Raw genomic sequence first — 22,788 nt, forward strand, 5'->3', positions numbered from 1 at the left:
CTTCCTTTTTGGAAAATAATTTCTATGTCACCTTATTTATTCTAGGGAATTGTTTATTTATTTATTTATTTATTTTGGACCAGTGGCAACAAGAACAAAACGAATGATTTTAAAAATTGTTTTTTTTTTTCAGAACGGGGCATTAAAAGAAGAAAGTGTAATATTTTTAAATCTGTGTTTATGTGACAGTAAATTTGGTTAAACTTTTCATGTCACAATCTTACGTCCTGTCAGTGATAAAAACCGAGTTTGTCTCTTCCGTTGTCTTCTACAAAGATGCTCCAAGAGTTTACAAGAGGATTTTATCCACAAAAGCAACAAGAAATAGACTCTTTTGGATGTTACTCTCCTTATAAACAGAAAAAAACACAGACAGCTATATGCACATGATGCTCTTCTGCTGTCATCCAGATTGTATCTTTTTAATTACAACCACTTTGCACGAAACCCCATTTTTTCTGTGTGTAAAGCTCTTCTTCAGTCCTTTCAGAGCTGCAGTCCTTGTACATTAAGTGTACATCTGTCTAACATATAACTTACAATTTACCTGGTGTACTACTTCTTATTCTTTGCACTAAATATAGTTTTGGGGACAAAATGATCTCCAAAATCCGAATTTTTGATCTATACTTCAAAATAACAGGTTGATATAAGTTTAGATTTTCTTTGTTCTATTTTTTTGATAGCTGCATTCTAAATAAAGGAAACCCTCAAAATTGTTAGTAGAGATTTGGAGAAATCATCCAAAATCGTCCATTCTTTGCTTTGACTGGTTTTCTTCAGCAGCAAAAGTGAATATTGGAATTTCTGCTCAGGTATATCAAATTAAAACGATTGCATTTTGTAAAACAAGCACAAAATAAACAAAAAGCAAACACCCAAATTCACATTTCTCAATTGATGTTTCATGAATAAAATGTTAAATTGCATTATACTCAAAAGCATCAAAAACTTTTTTGGTCAAATATAAAACTTATTTTACTTCATTATTGCAATACAACTACAGAACAGATGACTTTGGAGACAATTTTCTTAACATTTCATATTAAAATGTGATTGTTTCTTAATCATAGCAGTTCTCATTGTAAATATTAAGCAAAAAAGTAAACATTTATACATCATGAGTCCTTACCGTAACTGTCTTTGCGCGTCCGCGTGCGGGTTTAACCGTAATGTTAAAAAAACGCGCATAATCCATGAATGACGCCTGACGAGGGGCGGCCGGTTTGACGGTCGCTTTTGGGAACGCTTTTAAACGAGAAAAAGAGCGTTAGGCATCGCATCTTTATTTATTTCTCTGCTCTGAGCCATTTGACAGAGAAGAGAGTTGCTTTTTTCTTCAGAAGGAGCGTCAGGAATTGAAAGTTTTTGTTGGATCAGGCAGATTATCAGGCGTTCAGACGCACAGTTCCCCCAGTGTGCGTCTGTCACCCTGCAGGCTGCTCCTCTGGTCTGGATTTGGAAGCACCATAAACTGTTTTTGTACTCTTTTCGGATGTGGCAAGCAAACTGTAGAAGGATGCACAATCTAGCAGACTGGATTTCTGGTAAGTGATTGTTCACACATTTTATTTTATTTTATTAATTCCCAATTATGATGAGATTTGAGGTATTTGGGGTTTTTACGCACGTCGATTTCTATCCAAAAACACATTTATTGTGTTAGTGCTTGTGTTATTTTAATGATAATATGTGAAGACAGTGCGTGAGAAGCATGCTGCCATCAGCTGGCGCTACACGTGACATAAACATTAGAGCTGCTCTGGGCTGACCTCTCTGGGACGAGAAGTGCTGAGCTGTCATTGCTCCCCAATGATGCTTTTCTACAGAACACTTCCTTTACCACTTTAACTCTAGATCGTTTTTGCATGTTAAATGATTTATATGTCGGATTTGATTCACTCTGGATGCGATTGTTCTGCATCTGCTGCCTTGCAGGGTCCGTGATGGGAGGCTGCGTGGGGAGGAGCAGCGTGGATGGGCAGGGGAGCGCCCCAGGATCTATGAGAGGCAAAAAACGTGGAGGTAAGAGGCTGAAACCTCAACATAGAGTGTCCCGAGGAGCACTGTAATCCACGGTTACTTTGTGGGATGGAGTAAACCAAAAAAATCCTAATGGAACAACATGTTCGGAGTTTGAGAAAGCCTTTAAAAATCTACTGTCTTTTTTTTTATGCTGGCAAATTATTCATTGTTTAATTATAGTGGAATTGATTTCAGTATCATAATCAATTGGAATCATACAGAATTTACATAATTGGGAAAAAAATATTTTGCAACTTTCCAACATTTTGGCAAACTTATAAAAAAGAACACTACACAAGATCAAATGTTATTTTAAATTATCTTAAAAGAGAAGCAAATTACAAGTCCAAAAGTTGACTTCAATGGTTAGTTCTAAAATAAACTTTCTGAAAGATTATTTTTGAAAAGCTTCTTCTCAATAAATAAATATATACATGGTCAGTAGTTTGTAAAAAAAAAAAAAAAAAAAAAAAAACATACAGAAGCCCATGTCTTATCTCCAGCTTCCAAAGCATGGAGGTAGAGGGATAGTGGTTTGGGTATAAGTTCCATTTGGTGGCAAATATGTTACTTTTAGGCAACAAGATGATCTTATTAAAAAAATGTGTTCAATTCCAATTAAAATATCACAGAATATTAAATAAAGCAAAATGAAGAAATACCACAACATAATTTTGATCCAAACTTTAAAAATGCACAATAATTCTCTCATAAGTTGATGGTTTATGTTTGCTCCTGGAGCCCATTGACTTGCAAATCTATGAGTCTGTGCTGATGATGCTGACTTTACCATTCATTAAAACTATAAAACAACATAGTTTTCCCTAAAATGTCCAGAATATGCATCATCTGCCGCGTGAGATTTGTTCAGAATAATGGACCAATAAGGTTGAAAATAAGTTGCACAGAAGTCATCTGAATATTCAGTCTGCAGGTGTTGAATGTCTGAAGGATTACAGCAAAGTTATGTATCTAAGCTGACCTGATCTGACAGGAGGGATTATATAAACACTTTTCAGTCCCCTCCTCCTAAATAAGAGCTTGTCGGGACTTGGAATTAAGCATCAGTTATGGCAGGCCTTTATTTGTGAGACTACTATCTCTGTGGATCCACTGCACGACATCAGTGCCTTTGAAAAATCGGACACCTCTGGTTTATATAAAGGATCAAATGTGGGATTAATATGATAATAAAGTTATAATAAAGCATTTTAATGTCAGAGTTATTAAAATAGCTGATGAGTTTATCCAGGACATTCACAGAAATACAGTGGCTTCCCCCATAGCACGACCTAACAAGAGTTTAGAGTCTGGTAATAGCTTGAGTACGTTGTCTTTGTGTATTTCCATCCAGTCTTTAAATAGAGCTGATAGGATTAGACCTCTTGTGTAAGGAGGCTGCGGTCTGGCAAGGACACTCTGTCTATACATTGAACTCGTTCCACTGAAGTGCTCTCATGGTATTTTAAGGTGGTGGGTTTGTTATTAGAAAGGATAAATCTGGAGAATGTGTGGTCATTTTTAAGCAACTGGGGAAGTATCACAACACCTCGAGGTGTTGAGCTTGAACTTTTTCATAGCAGTTTTATTGTGGCGAGCAGAAGCGAGGCCCGGCTGTTCTTTGCAATTGCTTTCTGCGATTCGTTTTTGAAGGACTTTTGATGTTTAGAAGTCTGATTTTGCACAAACCTTTGAGCTATGGGAGTGCCTAACTCCAGGGAATACCATTACTACCACGCTCCAAGCGCACCTTTTAAGATCATAGTAAAAAGTAAGTACAACCTTTTTGGTATGGAGAGATTTGTGTCTCTTATATATAACACTTATGAACAGACCTCGTTTAACAGTTTAACTCATGCACTTCTGACTTGTTGCTGTGTTCTTAGTTACGGTACCATAAAGGGTTACTTACAGAGATTTTTTAAATAACTCAATTAGATGACCAAGATTAATTATTTTGACTGTTTTCTGAACAAACTATTTTTAAGTTTCACTTTATCTTACTTTGAAAGACACATATACATATATATATAATTTTCTGTCAAGACAGGCTGATTTTTTTTCCCTCTTCAACTGTCAGTAGCGTATATAAAAAATATAAGAACTGCCCTGAAAACACAAGAAGAAATTCAGTAAAATAAGTGAATCATTGCACAGGTAAAAGGTTTATGCGTAATGAATTTAGTTATTTAGAGTAACAGCTTAAAATCTGATACCTATAAAATGGAACAAGTTTAAGATTATTTTAGTCTTTTGGTCTACTTTAAAGATAAGCAAGACATCCAACATGTTTTATTAAACTGCATGTATTTATGCATATTTAAATGTTTTAATAACTAATTTTGAGTTTAAGTTTTAGTGGATTAACAGGATCCAGTGACCAGGATCATTAAAGCTTCAGTTTTAGATTCCAAGTGGCACAGTTTACAGGTTAGAATGAAATTTAACAAAAAAGGGACAATCATTTATTTTCTAAATGTTACGTCACTTGGCTTTTGTTTTGTTAGAGAAAGGTAAATTAGTTAATAAATATTTCTATTTAGATTGTTTTCTCAATAAGCTCTAGCAATGTCTCGATTTTTTTCAGTTGAATTTACAATAAATACCACATTGTTACAAAGATTTTCTGAAAACTGTACACAAAGAATGAAACTTTGAAACAAGACAAAACTAATCAAACCATTTAAGGAATATATAATCTAACTTAGCTCAAACATCATGGCATAAATTCCTACCTAATTGCCTAAAAGGTGACAAAAAATGTAATAAAGGATGTTCTAATATATCTTCCTGTATGTAAAAACATAGAGCAAGTTCTTTTAGAAAAATGAAAACCAACAACGTGCATAAAATAAGAGTAATATGAAAGTAAAATAATGGACACCCACTGAGCACTGACTAAACTATAATAGCTAGCATGATGTTTTAATACTCAGTTTTAACTAATTCTTATTTTACACACACCAGTCATTAAAAAAAAGAAAAATGTTATTAAAATGTTTGTATGACACATAATGGGGTGCATTTGTGCAAACAATGAAAGTGGAAATGTGGACCACAACATCTTAGAGCTTAGAAAACTTCATAGAAACTGTAAAAAAGAGATTTTAAGAAAAGTTTTTGTCATTTTGTTCAATACATTTATTTGTGGTACAAGTCATGCTTTCTAGTTACAAGATCAAGTCCATTGAGCCCATAAGTCTAAATTAAAGTAAATTAAATATTTTGAGCTCACAACCATATTTAATTATTTGCAAACATATAAAATATGTAATGAGGAACAAAAGTTAAAATCCTAAATCAAGTCTATTCTGAAAGTTGCTGATTGTTAAGCTTAAGTTTAACCAACACACAATACCTCTCTCATATTATCTAATAAAAATAAGTTTAATATTTTGATGAAGTCTTCACCAGCTACAGAACTGAATGGATTTAAATAAAATTCATGCATTCACGGGATGTTGCAAATAGAAGTATTTGCAAAATCCTTGAGCCAAAAAAAGATTAAAAAAAAAAAAAAGTTTAATGCCAAATTTTCTATTCAAAAACTGGGATCCACTTTGGATTTGTGATTCCAATTGATGCTCTTGTCATTCTGTATTTTTTGTAGTGTTTTTCTTTCTTATTGGTTAAAAACCGCTCATCTTTCCAACCAATGTGATAGTGCCAGACTGCATAAATCCTGTTATGTGGAACCAGATTACTGACCTCATAATCCGCTGATGGGTGTGCGTGGGTGTTTGTGTGTGTCCATGCACATGTGCAGAATGAGTTCCCAGACACAGCAGCAACATCACACTGTGCTATAAATAAAGAATCTTCCTTTTTGTCTCCTCTAATAATCAGTCCACATCCTCCTTTTGGAGAACTGCTAACACTTCCTGCAAACTCTTAAAGGACAAAAATAAATAGAAATGAGTGTAAAAACATAAAGATTATCTTTTATTATTTTTATTATCCCATAATATTAAAGGTTGCATCAAACAAGTTATTTTTTTAAATAGCTTGGAATTAACCCTTTTTGCTCTGCTCTTTTTTGTTTTCTATAGCACGTAATGAGCCTCTCAAGAAGGAGCGTCCTAAATGGAAGAGTGAGTACCCCATGACAGAAGGACAGCTCAGGAGCAAGAGGGATGAGTTTTGGGATACAGCTCCAGCCTTTGACGGACGGAAAGAGATTTGGGATGCACTCAGAGCTGCTGCGCTGGCTGTGGAGTGCAATGACCTGGAGCTGGCACAGGCAATAGTGGATGGAGCCTGCATTACTCTGCCGCACGGTACGAAACCGCAGTTTGAGAGTGTGACATCATCCAAGTTGTGTCCCCTGAAAGCCAAGATGCTCACATGCACAGTCCACAGTAATCAGTTTTGCAAAGGAACATCCACAGAATCACAAACAAGAATTGTCCAGAGATTACTGCTGTGAGGGTTGCATAACACACAGAGCTGCTTTGACCACTGCAGATGGATTGATGCACGCAGAGCCGTGACAGGAAACCGCACTGTCCCAACATAGGCTAGTGCTTTTGCTTTAGTATACTTTTACCATTTAAAACGCAAAAGTTGATTAAAAAATGTAAGTAAATATCAGAAATGATGCCCAAAGTTTCATTTATGGGTCAAAGAGGTCGGAAATGAAATGGTGTAGGGGTTGAGCTCTATTTTGTAAATCAATTTCTTTTTCTTTCTTTTTTTGTTTTGTTTTGTTATACAGAAGTAAGAGTGTTACTTGAATTGAATTGAATTGAATTGAATGTTGATTAAATTAAATTCAATGAAATTGATTTGAATTAAATTTGATTTGAATTAAATTGAATTTGATTTGATTTGATTTGATTTGATTTGATTTGATTTGATTTGATTTGATTTGATTTGATTTGATCTGGTCTGATCTGATCTGACCGGACCTGATTTGATTTGATTTGATTTGATCTGATCTGATTGGACCGGACCGGACCTGAATTTAATTGAATTGGACTGGACTGGGCTAGACTGGACTTGATTCGATTTGATTCAACTTAATTGACTCAGTTTGGTGTGGCGTGGTTCGGTTCGATTTGATTTGAATGTAGAATCCATTTTTGTCCTCAGGTTCTCTCACAGAAAGCTACGATGAACTGGGCAACCGTTACCAGCTCCCGGCGTACACCTTAGCACCACCTGTTAATCTCATCACTGAGACATCCAGCGAATGCAAAGCGTCTGATTGCACACAAAAACAAGCTCAGGCCTCACCATCCAGAGAGGATTTCCAGCTCCGGGTGCGATTATCAACAGGTAACAACAGCTGCTACAAAAAAAAATCTAAATAAAAAAGGTTGTCTCTTTGTTGCAGTATTTTATCATCATTTCTCACCTACAACAATTCTGGTGTTTTAGGAAAAGATGTGCGTCTCACAGCAAGCATGGCTGACTCTATTGCTGAACTGAAGAAGCAGCTGGAAGAACGGGAGGACATTGAAGTGACCCGTCAAAGGTGGTTCTTCTCCGGCAAGCTGCTCACTGACAAGACTCGACTCCAAGATGCAAAGATTCAGAAAGATTTCGTCGTCCAAGTAATTGTGAACATAAACCCATCTGTTATAACTAACTAAAGGAAAACAAAACATCAAGTAAAGGAATGATTTAAATCACAGAAGGAAGTGCAGATGGGGCTGCAGGGATAGGAGTAGGGTCTGACATGAGTATCCAGCTGGAATTTTATGTACAATTTTATATAAATATATATATGTAAGTTATTGCTTTTATATTGCTCCTTTTTGTATTTATCCCTTTATTTTTTCCCAAACAAAGTAAAATGATGAAAAAGCACTGAAACACTTTAGATTACAGGGGTATCCCTAATATTGTCATCCCAGCGTCTGTTTCTTTGTTTTTGACATGGGTTCCTCTCTTCCTCATTGCTGTTCTTGTTTATTGATGAATGAAGCACTTTGGCCAGGGGTTCGAATAAGGAAAATCCACTTTTTTTTTCTTTTTTGAAAAGTAGACTGTATACAAACTTTTTACAATAAAATATATTTTGTTTGTTATTTAAGGTACTGTGTACAATACATAGTCACGATGAAGTCGCGATGAAAGCACCTTTCTAAAGAGAATCAAGATGTGAAAACTGTTCAGCAAATAGTAGTTTAATGTAAAATAAAAGAAGCTGTTCTCTGGATTTGAATAAATCTTCAAAACAGACACTGTTTGCTGCTGTTGTGATTTTATTTAAAGATGTCCTGGTAAGTTTAAATGAGAAAACTGCTATTTAGTATGATGCTTGTTAAACAAGCACACAGTTAACATGTTCAATGTTTGTAATGCAAGATTATCATCCAAGAAGTGCTAACTTTTGTCACGTAAGTATATTCTTCACACATGATCACTTTAACCAGTCTTATATTAAATTGCAAACATCGTTTTCTAAAAAGACATAAACACAGAGTATAATAATGCTTATAAAAAATCCCCTTGCTTTTTTTTCAATTCTAGTTTCTGTGTTGCTGATATTACATATTCCTTGAATCTTTACATTCAAAACAAAATCTTCTCATTCAACTTTGTATGACTGAATGGCGGTTTTATGAGTATAACTAGAAAACAGTTTAGGTACTAGGCTTTAATTATTACTTCACTGTGTTTACACAATGGATTCTATTTTTATAGTAAGACAGAAAGTTATTGTTTTGTTGATGCTTTCATATTTAATAACATAACATTAAAGGTCACATCAAATAAGCTTTTTTAATTCATTCATTTTTTTAATTCATATAATTTATAAGATACATACAATTCAGATTATGTTCCTAAAATCACAAGTATTTTCTATGGCTTTTAACTCTCAATTGTTGTTTTTTATACACAAATCTTTTTCTAATATGTATTTTTAATTTTAAATGTCAAACAATCTTTGTAGTTTTAGATTTGTTGTATAAAACCAAAACCAAAACTTAAAATGTTATGTTTTTAGAACAGTAAATTGTATTGATTTTTTATTAATGTTATGATCGTTCATAGTTTTTGCCATATTGTCATCTTTTTTATAATAATGGGCACAATAAATAACATGACAAAAACTTTGATTGTGATGTGAGCAGCGCCATCTAGAGATGGAAAAACACAAACATTCGGGCATACACGTGACGTCATATATGAGCGACGGTGGCATCTGCTGAACTGAACCACAGTTTGGGGATCGTGACAAATTCCTCCCCGTAATGGTCAAATCGGGGAAACTTCGTTCTGGTACCGGATCGAAGTTGAAACGATGGAAGAAAGGACACAGCAGCGACTCCAACCCGCAGACGAACCGGTTCCGACAGGCCGCGAAGAGCCGCTTCTTCAGCCGACCCTCTGGTGAGTTGCACGTGGGTCCGTGCGTCAGTTAGCTTTAACTAGCATACAGTGGAACGACCTGTGGTGAATTTTTAACTAACACTCATGGGACTATCATTGATTTTTTAAAATAAGTTGTGCTTTAGCTATTATTGTCTTAAGTTTTTAACATTGTGGCCTTCATAATGTTTTGATTCCTACGTTATATAAAATTGAGATAGAAATGTTGACTCGAATATCACTGAAACTTGGGTTTTTTTTTTGTTATGAGAAACACATTTTCAAATAACTAATAATCTATTTTTAAAAGAAAGTGAAGCTTTAATTGATACATCTATTCCTCCCTGCATTAGGTATGTGTAGATTCTCATTCAGCCAGATTGTAGGTAAAATAGTAATAATAATAAAAAATAAATTGTGGTTGAAGACATTTCACCTCTTCTCTAAGAGGTGTTCTTAATTTTTAAATATGCAATTGAGAATTTGCACATCCATCCATACATTAGGAAATAATACACACATTGCTTTTCTGTTTGTTTTTTTAAGTATTTTATAAATCAATATTTCTCTTCTGTTGTCATAAACTTTGCAAGTTAACTTTAAACTTATTGTCACCTAATATGTATACAAGTGAGACAAAAATAAAATGTCAGAGTTTAAAAAAAGATGATTTTTGTTGGTAGGTCACATTTATTTCACATTTTTTCTTTGTTTCTGCAGGAAAGAGTGATCTCACAGTCGATGCTCTCAAGCTCCACAATGAGCTGCAGACAGGGACTCTGGAGGTCGGCACAGGCAGCTGCAAAGATGCTCGCATGGAGGAGGAACCTGACGAGATGTCGCAGAGAACCTCCGGGACTTTTCTCAGCGGCCTTTCAGACTGTTCCAACCTCACATTCCGGAAGGTGCAGCGGTTCTGGGAGTCCAACTCAGCGGCACATAAAGAGGTGTGTACTGCATTTATTTAAATTTAAATAAAGTTGTTGCTTTCATGATAAAATGTTTGGAATGCCTTTTCCGTGAGATGTCCAGAAGGAATAAGAGAGTTGCGTAACAAATCATTTAAAGACCCAGTTCAAAAGAAATGACATTGTTAGTATTTTTAACATGTTTTTGTGGTATTCTTCTGATGATGGATAACATATATTAATACAATTTAAACTAAAAAATGAATTTCTGAGAGCTTTTTTTATTCAAATCATTATGAATTAAGAACAGACAATAAAAATTATGGTTTAAAAAAAGATTTTTTATTCAGGGCTCGTTGCAAGCTTCCTGTCCCGAGCTCTTAGAAACGGGGAAGGGAAGAGGGGACGGAGTTGCTTTGCTCCAACTGTCTTGTTCACAAAAATCAGAGGACAAACTTTGATGAACTACTACCACTCTGCAGAAACTATGTTCTAGAAAAATGTGTATTTACTTATTCTTTCTAATAGTTAAAGTACAAACTCCATTGGTTGGTAATACTAGAAATGTGAGGATATTTCAGTTTTTCCGCGTTTCCTCCTCAGATCTGTGCAGTTCTGGCCGCTGTTACCGAGGTCATTCGAGGTCAAGGAGGAAAGGAGACGGAAACAGAGTATTTTGCTGCTTTGGTGAGGTTTATTTTCTTTACTATGGTCAATTATAACTCTAACATCTTTTGAAATGTAATACATTTAGACCCTAGCATGGGTCCTAGATTTATTTGTTTTTATTTCGTAGATGACCACACTGGAAGTCGTGGATTCACCAGAGTCTCAGACGGCGGTCGCGTACCTCCTTAACCTCGTCATAAAACGGTAGTTCTTTAGCATCTTTTAGTTTAGGGGTTTTTTTTGTAAAAAAAAAAAATATATATATATATATATATATATATATATATATATATATATATTCGGTGCCTCATTTCTTACACTTGATTGTTTTTTCAGAGTTCCTGCTCCAGTTCTTATGTCTAAGTTTTCAGACACAACCAAGGCTCTGATGGACATCATGTCAAAACAGGCCTCGTCTGATTCGTCCTCTGTCCTCAGATGGGTGAGAACATTTAAGCTTTTTATTAAATCCACTCCTGTTTGTGCTGTTTAAAATAGTTTTAGAATAAATGAGTATTCTCTTGTGTATTTTAGATCCTGTCATGCCTTGCCACTTTATTGAGGAAGCAGGACACGTCCGTCTGGACTTATCCATCGACTCTGCAGGCTTATCACGGCCTGCTCAGTTTCACGGTGCACAGCAAGCCAAAGGTTTACCTCACTAGTCTGCTTTTAATTCTCCTCGTCTCTGATGTGCAGAACAAATATAAGAAGTTAATGATTGTGTTTTCCTGTTTCTTCTCAGATCCGTAAAGCAGCACAGCAGGGCGTTTGCTCCGTGCTTCGAGGCAGTGACTTCCTGTTTGGAGATAACGCCCCGGCCCATCACCCTGCAGCCGCGACCACCGCCAAGTTCTGCATCAAGGAAATTGAGCAGGCGGGAGGTGAGCCATCACGTTATATATTCCACCCAAAAATTGATTTTATTCTATTTATATAAACCAAATCATTAAATTAAAGTGTTTAATGGGTGTCAGAAAAAAATATTTCAGGTTTGAATAAAATTATATGTTAAATTAATTGTACCAACTCTAAATTTGTTTTATCAACAGAAAATCATAAATTTCATCCTAAATCAAGATATTTAGTGCAGTATAAAGATGGATGGATGGATGGATGGATGCCAAAGGAACTTGCAAAAATTCATCCACATTTGTTGCTTTTGCAAATTTTCGAAGAAACATTTTTTAATTTTCATGTTTTATATATGTATAAATACATTTTTAGACTTTGAATTTTTTTTGTTTGGCATTTAGGGCACAAAAATAGTGGACTGCTATTTTTAAATGATTTTTTTCAGTCTTTATCTTTCACGTGGCGGCCGTGGTGCAGTGGTAGGGCGGTCGACTCCTGATCAGAAGTGAGCAGGTTCGATTCCCGCCTTGCCCGCCCATGTGTCGAAGTGTCCTTGGGCAAGACACTGAACCCCAAATTGCCTCTGGTGGGAGGTTGGCGCCAATGTTCGGCAGCGGAGCCACCACCAGTGTGTGAATGTGTGTGTGAATGGGTGAATGGGTCTGTGACTGTGAAGCGCTTTGGGCCCTCGAAGGAGGGTAGAAAGCGCTATACAAGTATACGCCATTTACCATATACCATTTACGTTAAGCAATATATTGTTTTTTAAACTGTTAAAAAACCAAAAACACAATTTCAGGTGGTGAATCCGAAGATTATTTGATTACTTTTTTGCCAGTTATTTCTGCACTAACTAGGATTTAAAATATAAAAAAAGCTCACAATTCACTAAAAGAATTAAACTGTTTGGAACTTTCTATAATTTTAGCTTTTAAACACTTTAAAAGGACAGAATACAGCTACTATTTTGTGTATGTTAAACTATTTTTTACTATTAACAGTGCAAATGTATTTTTATGGTTCTGCAGTTAATCCTGTTCTTTCTTTTTGCTCAGGCAGCAAAGAGGACACCACTACGCTCCATGTGCTTTGTCTCCTGAAGGAATTGTTGGGAACGTTTCCTGTGGGCGCCGTCAAGTCCTGCTGTGAGACTCTGCTGCGAGTGATGACTCTCAGCCATGTGGTGAGGATGAGAACCTGCATATGTTTGACACCTGCAGCGTTACAGTATTTTTCTTCCATTTAACGTAATTTTCTGTTTTGTTTGTCTTAAGCTGGTGACGGCCAGCGCCATGCAGGCCTTTCACAGTCTGTTCAGCGGGAAGCCGAACGCGTCGACTCTCTCACCTGAACTCAACGCACAAATCATCACAGTAAGAGCGTGAAGGGACAGCATCATGTCAGTGAACTTGTTAGGAGATTTGAACTCTCTTCTAATGATCCACAGGCTCTGTATGATTACCTTCCCAGTGAGAACGACCTGCAGCCTCTGCTCGCCTGGCTGACCGTCATGGAGAAAGCACATGTTCACCTTGCCAGGTACAAACAAATAAGCTTAGACAAAAACCTGATCAGATTTCTGGAACTTAGTATCAGCACCATCAAGAAAATAGAAGTCTTAAAATTATGAGAAACGAGTTATAATTTTATGAACATAAAGTCATCATTAGGTTGTACTTGCAGTCATACTTTTATGGAAAAAAATAGTAAAATTATGAGAAAACTTTCATCAAATTATGTGAAAAATACATATTTTTATGAGAAAAAATTATTAAAAATATGAGAGCAGTTGTGAAATTATGTGATTTTTTTTTTTTCTGAGAAAGGGTTGTGATATTAAAAGAAAATTGTCCTAAAATTATAAGAAAAGTACAGAATTTTATTAGAAAAAAATATTTAAAATATGAGAAAAAAATGTGAAATTAAGTGAAAACATTTTTTTTAAGTTTTGAATAAAAGTAGTAAAATTACAAGAAAAAGTTCATAAAATTTTGAGGAAAAAGTCTTACTGGTAATTTTATCAGAAAATCTTTGTGAAATTATTAGAAAATTGTCATCAAATTATAAGAAATATATATATAAAATTATTATGAGGAAGAAAAACATTATGAGGAAGAATGCATCATTTTATTAGAAAAAAGTTGTGAAATTATGAGGAAAAATGTGAAAATAATTTGTAATTTTATAAGAAAAAAGTTGTAAAATTATCAGAAAAATTCACGATTTTATGAGGAAAAAAGTTCTATATTTATGAGGGAAAAAGTTGTAAAATAATAAGGTAAAAGTTTAAATTTTATAAGTTGTAGGTTAAGAATTTACAAGATTAAAGTCATACATTTATGAGACAAAAGTCTGTTTACTAAGAAAAATATAAATAACCAAAAAGAACCAAGATTATGTTTTACTATGATAGAGTGCCTTGTAAGCGGTTACCTCAGCTTTGCCTTAACAAATAAGGAAATACAAAGTCTTTTAGTGAGTGAACATTCTTTTATTATTGTATAAAGACTGAAAATAATTTGCATTCTCTTCAGGAGAATAATGTAGATGGATACTTTCACAACCACTTATAATGTCCTTTTGCTGTAAAATTATGTCTGTTTTCTCATAATTTTACATTTTTATTCTCCTAAAATTATGACTTATTTCTCATTTTATTAAGACTCTATTTTAATAAGTGTTTTTATACATATTTTTTCACGGTGACCCAAATACGCCATCACAAATTCTTGATCATAAGAAAGAGTTTTTTGTTGTGGTAGTTTGCAGAGCTCTCTGAGTCTGGGTCACCTCCCGCGCCTCTTCTCCGCTGCCATGTCCTGCCTGCTGTCTCCACACACTCAGGTGGTTTCTGCTGCGACCAACACGCTGAAGGTAAAACACATAAGAGTTGTGCCGTTCTAAAACATTTTCCTGTGTTAGAACCATCTAAAAAATGTTTATCTGTTTCAGACTTTACTAAATGAATGTGTTGCCCCTCATATGGAGGAAATAGGCGTCGTCAAAGCCACCGCTTCTGCTGGAAACGCTTCATATGTCTGCAAGATGTTCCGGTGGGACTGAAAACTAATAGCAACAGTATTTTTTTCTTCTTTTCTGCATTAATGATCATAACTACAAACATGTTCCAGCACTGTAGAGGAAGGACTGTCCTACCGCTTCCATGCCTCCTGGCCCTTTGTGCTGCAGATCCTTGGATGCTTTTATAGAGTGGCAGGGAAACAAGCTCACGCCATCATGACCAAGGTAGCAAACAAGACTTTTTTTCCCCTTTAAAATAAAGGAAGATAAAGTTTTCCCCTAAACGTGTTGTTTTGTGGCGGGTAGTCGCTCCAGTCTCTTGCAGACCTGCGATCCACTCCTCAGTTCCCCTTCAGCGGGGAGTTAGACCTGGCCGTGGGAGGAGCCGTGGAGAGCATGGGTCCTCAGCTTGTGTTGGCTGCTGTTCCCCTAAACATCACCGGGCAAAAGTAAGGACTCTCAGTGGATGGATATTTTAATTTTTAATCATTTTTTTAACCGGCTTGTTTTGTTTCAGTGATGACATGGAGTTCCCGCGCAGCTGGCTCATTCCTGTCATCCGAGATCACGTGAAGAACACCAACCTCGGCTTTTTCAATTCTTATTTCCTCCCACTGGCTTCTACTCTCAAGCAAAGAGGTAAAACTGAGTGAGATCTCAGGATTTTAAAGTTTTTACATGAACCAATGACACTGCTTTGTGTTGCAGCTGATGAGTTGGAGCAGGCAGGAAACAAACTGGAGGCTAAAGTTTACCAGACACTTCAGCTTCAGGTAAAGAAGGAGTTTTGTTCTGGGATGAGCTTAAGCAAAGTAAACATTGTGTAGCACAGTTTGTGTACAAATCCAATTTAAAATCTTTAAATTGGATTTAAATATTTAGAATATTCCAGCTGATCTTAGTAACGGTAAGTAGCGAGTAGATTCCTTTTCTTGATGAACTCAGTGGTCTGTCCCGAGACTGGAAGGTTGGATTACTTTCACATTGTACTTTTGAGAGTGAGGTCAAAAGCGTGTAGACAGCAGCACATTGTTCCAACAGCTGCTTGTCTGGGGAGTTTTCTGTTTGATTTGTACTTTTAGCTTTTTCTTCAACTACTAATTCATGTCATTTATTGTCATCAGATGTTTATTTTTTTATTTTTTTGTCTGCATCCACTCTGTTGTGAGCCACAGCATTTCAGGTTGACCATGATGAATATGATTTATTTCATAAATTTTAGACAACTTTTGTGGAAAGCTTTTAGCTTTCCTAAAAACTTTGAGCTGCTAACAAACCCCAAATTGGTCAAAAATGATCAATAGTTGCTGATCAAAGAACCCTAACAGGTAGGATTCATTTTTTTTCTTTTCCAGATTTGGACCATGCTTCCTGGCTTCTGCACATGTCCCGTGGACCTGATGGCGTCCTTCAAAGGCCTCGCTCGCACTCTTGGTATGGCCATCAACGAACGGCCAGACCTGAGACTCACGGTGTGCCAGGCTCTTCGCACACTCATCAACAAGAGCTGCTCCACTGGTGAGACGACACGATTTAAAACGTACTAACAAAAGATCTAAAGGAACGTCAAAGATTCTCAAATGTTTTTGGATGTTTTACAGTTGAGGAAAAGGCGGAGATGGGACGCTTCTCCAAAAACTTCCTCCCCATCCTTTTTAACGTGTACAGCCAGCAGCCTGCAGCCGGAGAGTCTGGGAGCTACAGGATGGCCATCCTGGACACCATCAAGGTTTATTTAACTGTCACTGACATGCAGGTACCTTCACCTTATTCTTACTTCACTAGAAGTTCTAGAAGCATTTGGTTTTAATTACGGATGTCCCGATCCGGAAATGGATCAGAATGGATGTTTTCTTCCAATCAGGGATCGTATAATTATTTTAATATTACTTTGATCACTACTATATATTTCAAGTGTTTTATTTCAAATAAATGCCCTGGTAGAAGTCTGAATATCATAAATGAATCAAGACTTTTTATTGCTGTAAAGTGCAGCAGAATTCTGCTGCACTTTACAGCAATAAAAAGTCTTGATTCATTTATGATATTCCGACTTCTACTCAGTTTAGTTAAGTTCAGTTTTCTGGGCTCAATAACTCTTTTAATAAACATTCAAAACTGAAAGCAACTGTTCGAATTGTTTTTTCCTAATCCCAAGAAACTTTTTTTTTTTTTTTTTATTAAAAATAAACGGAGACAGGAGACAGAAGTGAAATGTCTTTTAAGGGACCGTCCACAAAGAGCGAGCTCTGGCAAAAGATGTTTAAAAAATGTATTAAAAAAGTAAAAAATGGCCCAATCACAGCCAAAACAAATTAATGGTTGCAGTCCAAAATACTCATAATTATATTTATACTACATTTTTTTCTGAAAGTCGTTAATTTGAGGAATTTTAAATGGAAATTGGAATTATATTTGATCAAAAACATTCAATATCTCTAAAGATGATAAAGCTACAGTCACCAAACTTCTCATATGACTAATATAACCTATTTTTATTAGTTAACTAATTATCAATTAGTTGGTAACTATTTATTCTTCTTTATAGTTGCACTACTCTTCCTTGATTGTTCAAGTTACTTCACAGAAGTTCATCGATTAAAGGTTAAAGGATAAAAGAAAGTAAATAAAATAAAAATCTACCTTGATTTTTTTTTTTTAATTAAATGTTTTCATTAATGTGTAACATAAGGACTCAGTATAGGCAGATACTAAAAATCAAATGTCTCAGAATCTGTTCACGGCCCAAAAAATGTCACTGGAAATCACTAATTTTAACTTATTGAACGCCTTTTAGTTGATCTGCACCTTCATGCAAAAAGCCACGGACAGATTGGCCAGCGCCGACAGCTCCGAGTTCATCCGGTAAGACGATGAGATGGATTTCCTGATGTTTAATGTGAAATGATTAGTTTAATGTTGAGAAAATTCTTTCTAAAGTCCCTCTAACCTGGTCTGCTTCTCAGGTTGTCCGTGATGGATCTTGTGGTAGCAATGACTCCTTTTGTGGACGAGGCCACCATGACTAAAACCTTTGAGCTGATCAGACCATATTTGGAGGTAAAGATTTAATCGCTGAACTTGATTCATCGCTTACATGAGTTAACTGTGTGTATTTGATGCATCAGGTCAAGGAACCGGGCATGCAGAAGAAGGCTTACCGCGTGCTGGAGGAGCTGTGCGGAGCAGAGAGGGAGCAGTGCAAGTCGTTCGTGGTGTCCAATCTGGAGACACTCAAACTGGTGTTGCTCGACACTCTGAAGAAAGCTTCCTCTCCTTCAAAGAGGGTGAGATTATGAGAAAATATGTAAAAGAGGGATGTTTTTGTGTCACCTGACTGTTTCGTTCTGCCTTTTTCCAGCCGAGGTTGAGGTGTCTGCTCCATATAGTGAAACGGCTGGATGAGAGCCACAGAGACTTCATTACAGCGCTGCTGCCAGAGGTATCAGCACTGATCACAGACGAGTTCCTCGCCGATGTTTGTAGTTTCCATAGCAATGTCGTCTCTTGCAGGTGATCGTATGCACCAAGGAGGTGTCAGCTGGAGCCAGAAAGAGTGCCTACAGTCTGCTGGTAGAAATAGGAAATGCCTTTGTTCGGTTTTGTGGTAACACTAAAGGTAAAATGTGTTTTTTAAGCGCACAGATTCAGATTTAATCCACCAACGAGAACCGGCTGATTCTTCTGTTTGTGTTCCAGATGCTCTGGAGCAGTTTTTGGTGTTGGTGTACGCCGGCCTCACGGGGTCCGTCACCATGATCACCTGCACGGTGTTGGCGCTGACGCGGCTGGTGTTCGAGTACAAAGGTGAGTCGCCTGAGTCTCACCTGAATATGGTGCTTGTATATGTGGGCGGAGTCAAAGCTCAGCATAACAAAAAATCTACTAATAGAAATACCAAGAATAAAAAAAAGTTTTTTCTTTTTCAAACTGCATTTTTTTGCTCCTTAGTCACAATGATTTGAATAAAGAAATACTCAAAAAATACAGTTTAATCCTAATTTTCCTAATATATGTTTTTCATTATGGGAAAATTGCAACAGACATGTTAAAAACCTCAAAAACATTTTTTTTTATAAAAGTGAGGCTTTGAGTTGGTGTTTTTTTTTTTTAAACTCAGACTTCATCGAGGTGTCCACCCTGGAGGAGCTGCTGAACAACGTCTGTGTGCTGCTGTCGTCCCGCACCAGAGAGGTGGTCAAAGCCGCCTTAGGCTTCATCAAGGTCATCCTCTTCATCATGGATCCCAAGACGCTGGCCTCACACGTCACCGTGATGGTACAAACTTTACACTCTGCCTACTGGTTTTAATGTGATATTTATCAGGTAATGAGTCAAATTCAAAATTGTTTTTTCATTTGCTTTAGAGGCAGATTTTTTCTCTGACTAAAATACTCATGGTCCTTTTAATGGCATGTTTTTGGAAATGTTTCCAATAAAAGATCAGAGGAGCTGTTTATGGGTTATGCACAGGGTTATGTCTAAGAACAGATGTTTAAAATCTAGCAGGCTGTATTTCTCTGTCAAATCTTCTCTGAAACTATGAAAAGCTCATCTTTTTGTCAACAAATGAGGATTATTAGTGAATATCTAACCATAAGTGTCTTACATTTGAAATAAGTACTTGTTTCTGCTCAGATGGAGGCCATTGGAAACATCAAAGATGACATGAGGAGACACTTCAGAACCAAACTGAAGAACATCTTCACTAAATTTATTAGAAAATTTGGGTGAGTTTTGTATGATCTTCTGGATAATGATCGGTTCTGAAACTTGGTTCTGGTACCGACATATATGGAACTACCAAACAACAAAAAAAAAACATAGATTTCAGTGCTTCAATTCAAACATGTCAATCACTTGTATTCTATTCACTTTTGCTTTATTCTGTAAGAATGGGTGTTTGAATGGGTGGAGCTTCAGTCAAGATTTCTACATTTACAAGAAAAACACATACATCTCGACTTTAAATCTTGTAAAATTATTATTATTTATTTTTGTTTGGTGGCCCTAATACTCTATTGTATCAAAGCACCAGATTAAGCACAGTTTAGGCACTGGAACTAGTTTGAAAAATCCAAACCATATCCACTCCTACTTCTGGAAGACTCTTAGCTCTGCTTGGTGTCTAGGTTTGAGCTGGTGAAGAGCATGCTGCCTGAAGAACACCACAAAGTGCTGGCAAACATCCGGAAAGCTGAAGCTCGCACCAAGAGACGAAGACAGGCCTCCGAGGAGGAGGAGGACTCAGGTGATGAAGAGGAGGCACCAAAAGTGAAGAGTGAAAGGTAGTGCACTGGAGCTAGCACGAGTATGACTGTTAGGCTTAGATTTAAATGTTACATTTTTAATTTTCTCCTTGCAGCATTGAAGACATCCTGGCGGAGTCTGACAGCGATTTGTCTGAGGATGAAGGAAAGCCTCGTAATGCACAGAAGAAAACGGGAAAGCAGCAGAAAGGACGGGCGTGGCTCAAAGAGGGCGAGGAAGATGACCCACTTAACTTTTTGGATCCTAAAGTTTCCCAGAGAGTTTTAGGTAAGATAGTCATTATTGCTGAAAGATTTTTCTCCTTAAATTTGTATCTTACTAAGCCTTTGCTGTTTGTTAGCCACCAAACCACAGCTGAAAACGACTGCCAAGGTGGATCACGGCTTTAAAGTCACCTCAGATGGACGACTCATCATTAGAGAGGAGGAAGAGGAGGAAACAAAGGATAAAAGTAAGAGGATTCCAGTTGAGCTGCTTTTTTTATCTGTATTTTTTTATGGATGTTTTTATTTCCCTGACAGATGGAGATGAGATGAAAGATATCCTTGAAGAAGCAGGAGTGAAAAGTGTGAGTAATTAAAGCAAATGAGCTGTTTTTGATTTATTTTTTGCATTGATGGTTCATTTTTTTCAACAAAATCTTCAGAAGAAGTCTCAAAAGAGGAAGTTTCAAGATGACAACTTTGACGACATGGAGACTGAACCCATTTCAAAATATAAAGGTAACCTTTTGCCTTTTGAAAACAAACATGTTTTTATCGTCTCAGGACTTTAAAAAAAAAAAATCAATGAGATTTTTTTTTTTTTTTGGTCAGCTGGAGGATCTGGTATCCACAGACCTTTGGGTCAGACGCATGATTTGGGAAGTGATTATAAATCAAAAGTGAGTATTATCGAAAAACATCTAATAACTAATGTTTGACAATGCTTAGAAACAGTTTTTTTCCGTCCCACAGAAAGGAAAAGGAGATGTGAAGAAGAAAGGAAAACTCGACCCCTATGCTTACATCCCTCTGAAGAAGTCCCAGCTCAATCGCAGGTACCAACCGCTTTCCTCCCAGTCTATGAACTTCCCTAAAAAAAGTCTCCTTTTCTAAAAGTGTCCAAAAACATGTTATTTTTCAGAAAACGCGCCAAACTGCAAGGCCAGTTTCGAGGCATGGTACGAGGAGCCCAGAAGGGGGCGCTGTCTGGGAAGAAAATGCAAAAGAAAAAGAGAAAAACATGAAGAGCAGACTTTTTTACCCAAAGGACTCTTACACAAGTGCTGCAGTGATCTCAAACAGAGAGAAACATGAGTTTAAACGCTTCTATTGTACAATGCTTTGTGAAGAAGTGTCTAGAAACACTCAACAGGTTGTCTCTAAACTTTTACTGTCTTGAAAAATCCTCCAATTGACCTGAAATTACTTTAAGATGTATTGTAAAAATGCTCCCACTTCATGATGGAAACCTTTAATCATAAAAATTAAATTTAGATCTCATCTGATTTCTTCTGGATAGAAGAAAAATATATTTATGCAGTGAAATAAACAGATGATACAACTGTGAGGTTTTTGTCTTCTGTCTTTTGATTTTTGGTCACCAGAGGGCGCTGTGCCTTCACACATTCACTCACACAACACCTACCTCCTCTGAAAATGTTCTGCCATAAAATGTTCTGTCCAACACAAACAAAACCCAAGCTAAATTTAATTTGCTTTTCAAACAGATTTAAGCTAAAATAAGCTCATCTTTGTGTCTTCAGGAGCTGATTGAATGATTATTTCAGGAGAAAGCCAAATAGAGGACATGAGGTTTCAGAGTTTAAACGGTTAAAACTTTACTGTTATTACACTTAAAAGCTTTCAAACTTTATAGAAAATTTCATAACTAACAACCTGAAAAAAACTTGTTTAAAAAAAGACAGCAATTATTTTGAACAGCAGCTGGATAGGCTCCAGCAACCCAAAGTGGTATTCAACAGGTTCTGAAGATGTGGATGGATGTTGGTAACAGACACTTCATTAATATTGTAATTATGGTTTTTAAATGTCAAAAGTCCTATCAAAGAAACAGCAAAAATGAGCAGCAAATTCAAAAGTAATTAAATATTTACTTTTCCATTATTTTTACTGTATTTTGGGTTTTAATCTCTAGACTTTTTATTAATTTAATTATGTTTTGATATATTGGCTTGGTCTATTTTAAAATAATTAAAAGATTTGGAAACCAAAATTTCATCCCAGAAATTCTAGTTTGTAGGACAAATGTGTAATCTTGCAATCTACAGCGCCCATTCACAGATTAAAATATCTGGGAAAGATTCCTAATAAAAAGGAAAGGTAATTACATTACCAAATATTACATCATGCATTATCCAATTAACTAATATCTGCAGTGTGGTGTGATTGTAGGCTGATTTACTGCATGAAATAGTGAAATATATATATTTTAATCTCCATAAAAGAATTTCTCAGAGGGCAACTGAAAAAAAAAGAAAACTTTATTGAAGACATAAAAGTTATTGAAGAAATAATGCAAATGATCATTTCAGTCAGTAAAAAAAAGCTGAAGAGAGCACTTTGTTAATACAGTCTCGCATATTTATATGTGCAGAACATCTGTCTACATGCCCCAGCTGCATAAAGTCTTAAAAACCCACCCATGTTTAGGAAAAACGTAAGGCCCTGTGTTACAATAAATAAAGGTAGTAAAAAAAAAAAAGAAAAAAAAACTG

The 22,788-nt window shown here is 36.1% G+C and overlaps 2 protein-coding genes across 5 annotated transcripts; both read left to right on the forward strand.

Moving 5' to 3' along the window:
- The first annotated feature begins 1,193 nt into the window (after nt 1–1,193).
- Nucleotides 1,194–8,211, forward strand: ubtd1a (ubiquitin domain containing 1a). 3 transcript variants are annotated; one of them, XM_024296549.2, is made up of 5 exons: nt 1,194–1,547; nt 1,939–2,025; nt 6,075–6,302; nt 7,117–7,302; nt 7,405–8,211. In XM_024296549.2, the coding sequence occupies exons 1-5, from the start codon at nt 1,496–1,498 to the stop codon at nt 7,617–7,619; spliced, it is 768 nt and encodes a 255-aa protein (XP_024152317.1). In that variant the 5' UTR covers nt 1,194–1,495; the 3' UTR covers nt 7,620–8,211. The 3 variants fall into 3 exon arrangements, with proteins under 3 accessions (XP_024152317.1, XP_024152319.1, XP_024152318.1); XM_024296551.2 differs by lacking the exon at nt 1,194–1,547 and having other exon boundaries at nt 1,567–2,025; XM_024296550.2 differs by lacking the exons at nt 1,194–1,547; nt 1,939–2,025 and adding an exon at nt 2,957–3,796.
- A 926-nt stretch (nt 8,212–9,137) lies between these two features.
- Nucleotides 9,138–21,620, forward strand: rrp12 (ribosomal RNA processing 12 homolog). 2 transcript variants are annotated; one of them, XM_024297720.2, is made up of 34 exons: nt 9,138–9,366; nt 10,066–10,292; nt 10,857–10,940; nt 11,050–11,126; nt 11,259–11,364; nt 11,457–11,573; nt 11,668–11,806; nt 12,833–12,960; nt 13,052–13,150; nt 13,225–13,316; nt 14,540–14,651; nt 14,730–14,830; nt 14,909–15,023; nt 15,105–15,247; nt 15,316–15,437; nt 15,507–15,571; nt 16,154–16,316; nt 16,400–16,554; nt 17,596–17,663; nt 17,765–17,858; nt 17,927–18,085; nt 18,160–18,240; nt 18,312–18,417; nt 18,498–18,605; nt 18,919–19,076; nt 19,437–19,528; nt 19,931–20,086; nt 20,164–20,336; nt 20,410–20,520; nt 20,591–20,637; nt 20,716–20,791; nt 20,885–20,952; nt 21,026–21,108; nt 21,195–21,620. In XM_024297720.2, exons 1-34 carry the CDS (start codon nt 9,228–9,230, stop codon nt 21,295–21,297), a joined length of 3,867 nt encoding a protein of 1,288 aa, XP_024153488.1. In that variant the 5' UTR covers nt 9,138–9,227; the 3' UTR covers nt 21,298–21,620. The 2 variants fall into 2 exon arrangements, with proteins under 2 accessions (XP_024153488.1, XP_024153489.1); XM_024297721.1 differs by having other exon boundaries at nt 9,228–9,366; nt 20,719–20,791.
- Nucleotides 21,621–22,788: the final 1,168 nt, after the last annotated feature.

The sequence above is a fragment of the Oryzias melastigma genome, linkage group LG15, assembly GCF_002922805.2.
Source record: "Oryzias melastigma strain HK-1 linkage group LG15, ASM292280v2, whole genome shotgun sequence".
In the NCBI taxonomy this organism is placed as follows: Eukaryota; Metazoa; Chordata; class Actinopteri; order Beloniformes; family Adrianichthyidae; genus Oryzias; species Oryzias melastigma.

Bases quoted from the DNA above. Each gene is read 5' to 3' on its own strand.
- rrp12 (XM_024297720.2), top strand. From the start codon at position 9,228: ATGGTCAAATCGGGGAAACTTCGTTCTGGTACCGGATCGAAGTTGAAA. The intron at 11,365-11,456 runs GTGAGAACATTT...TGTGTATTTTAG, and splicing joins CGTCCTCTGTCCTCAGATGG to ATCCTGTCATGCCTTGCCAC. The intron at 17,859-17,926 runs GTAAAGATTTAA...TTGATGCATCAG, and splicing joins TGATCAGACCATATTTGGAG to GTCAAGGAACCGGGCATGCA.
- ubtd1a (XM_024296551.2), top strand. From the start codon at position 1,869: ATGTTAAATGATTTATATGTCGGATTTGATTCACTCTGGATGCGATTG. The intron at 6,303-7,116 runs GTACGAAACCGC...TTTTGTCCTCAG, and splicing joins CTGCATTACTCTGCCGCACG to GTTCTCTCACAGAAAGCTAC. The intron at 7,303-7,404 runs GTAACAACAGCT...CTGGTGTTTTAG, and splicing joins CCGGGTGCGATTATCAACAG to GAAAAGATGTGCGTCTCACA.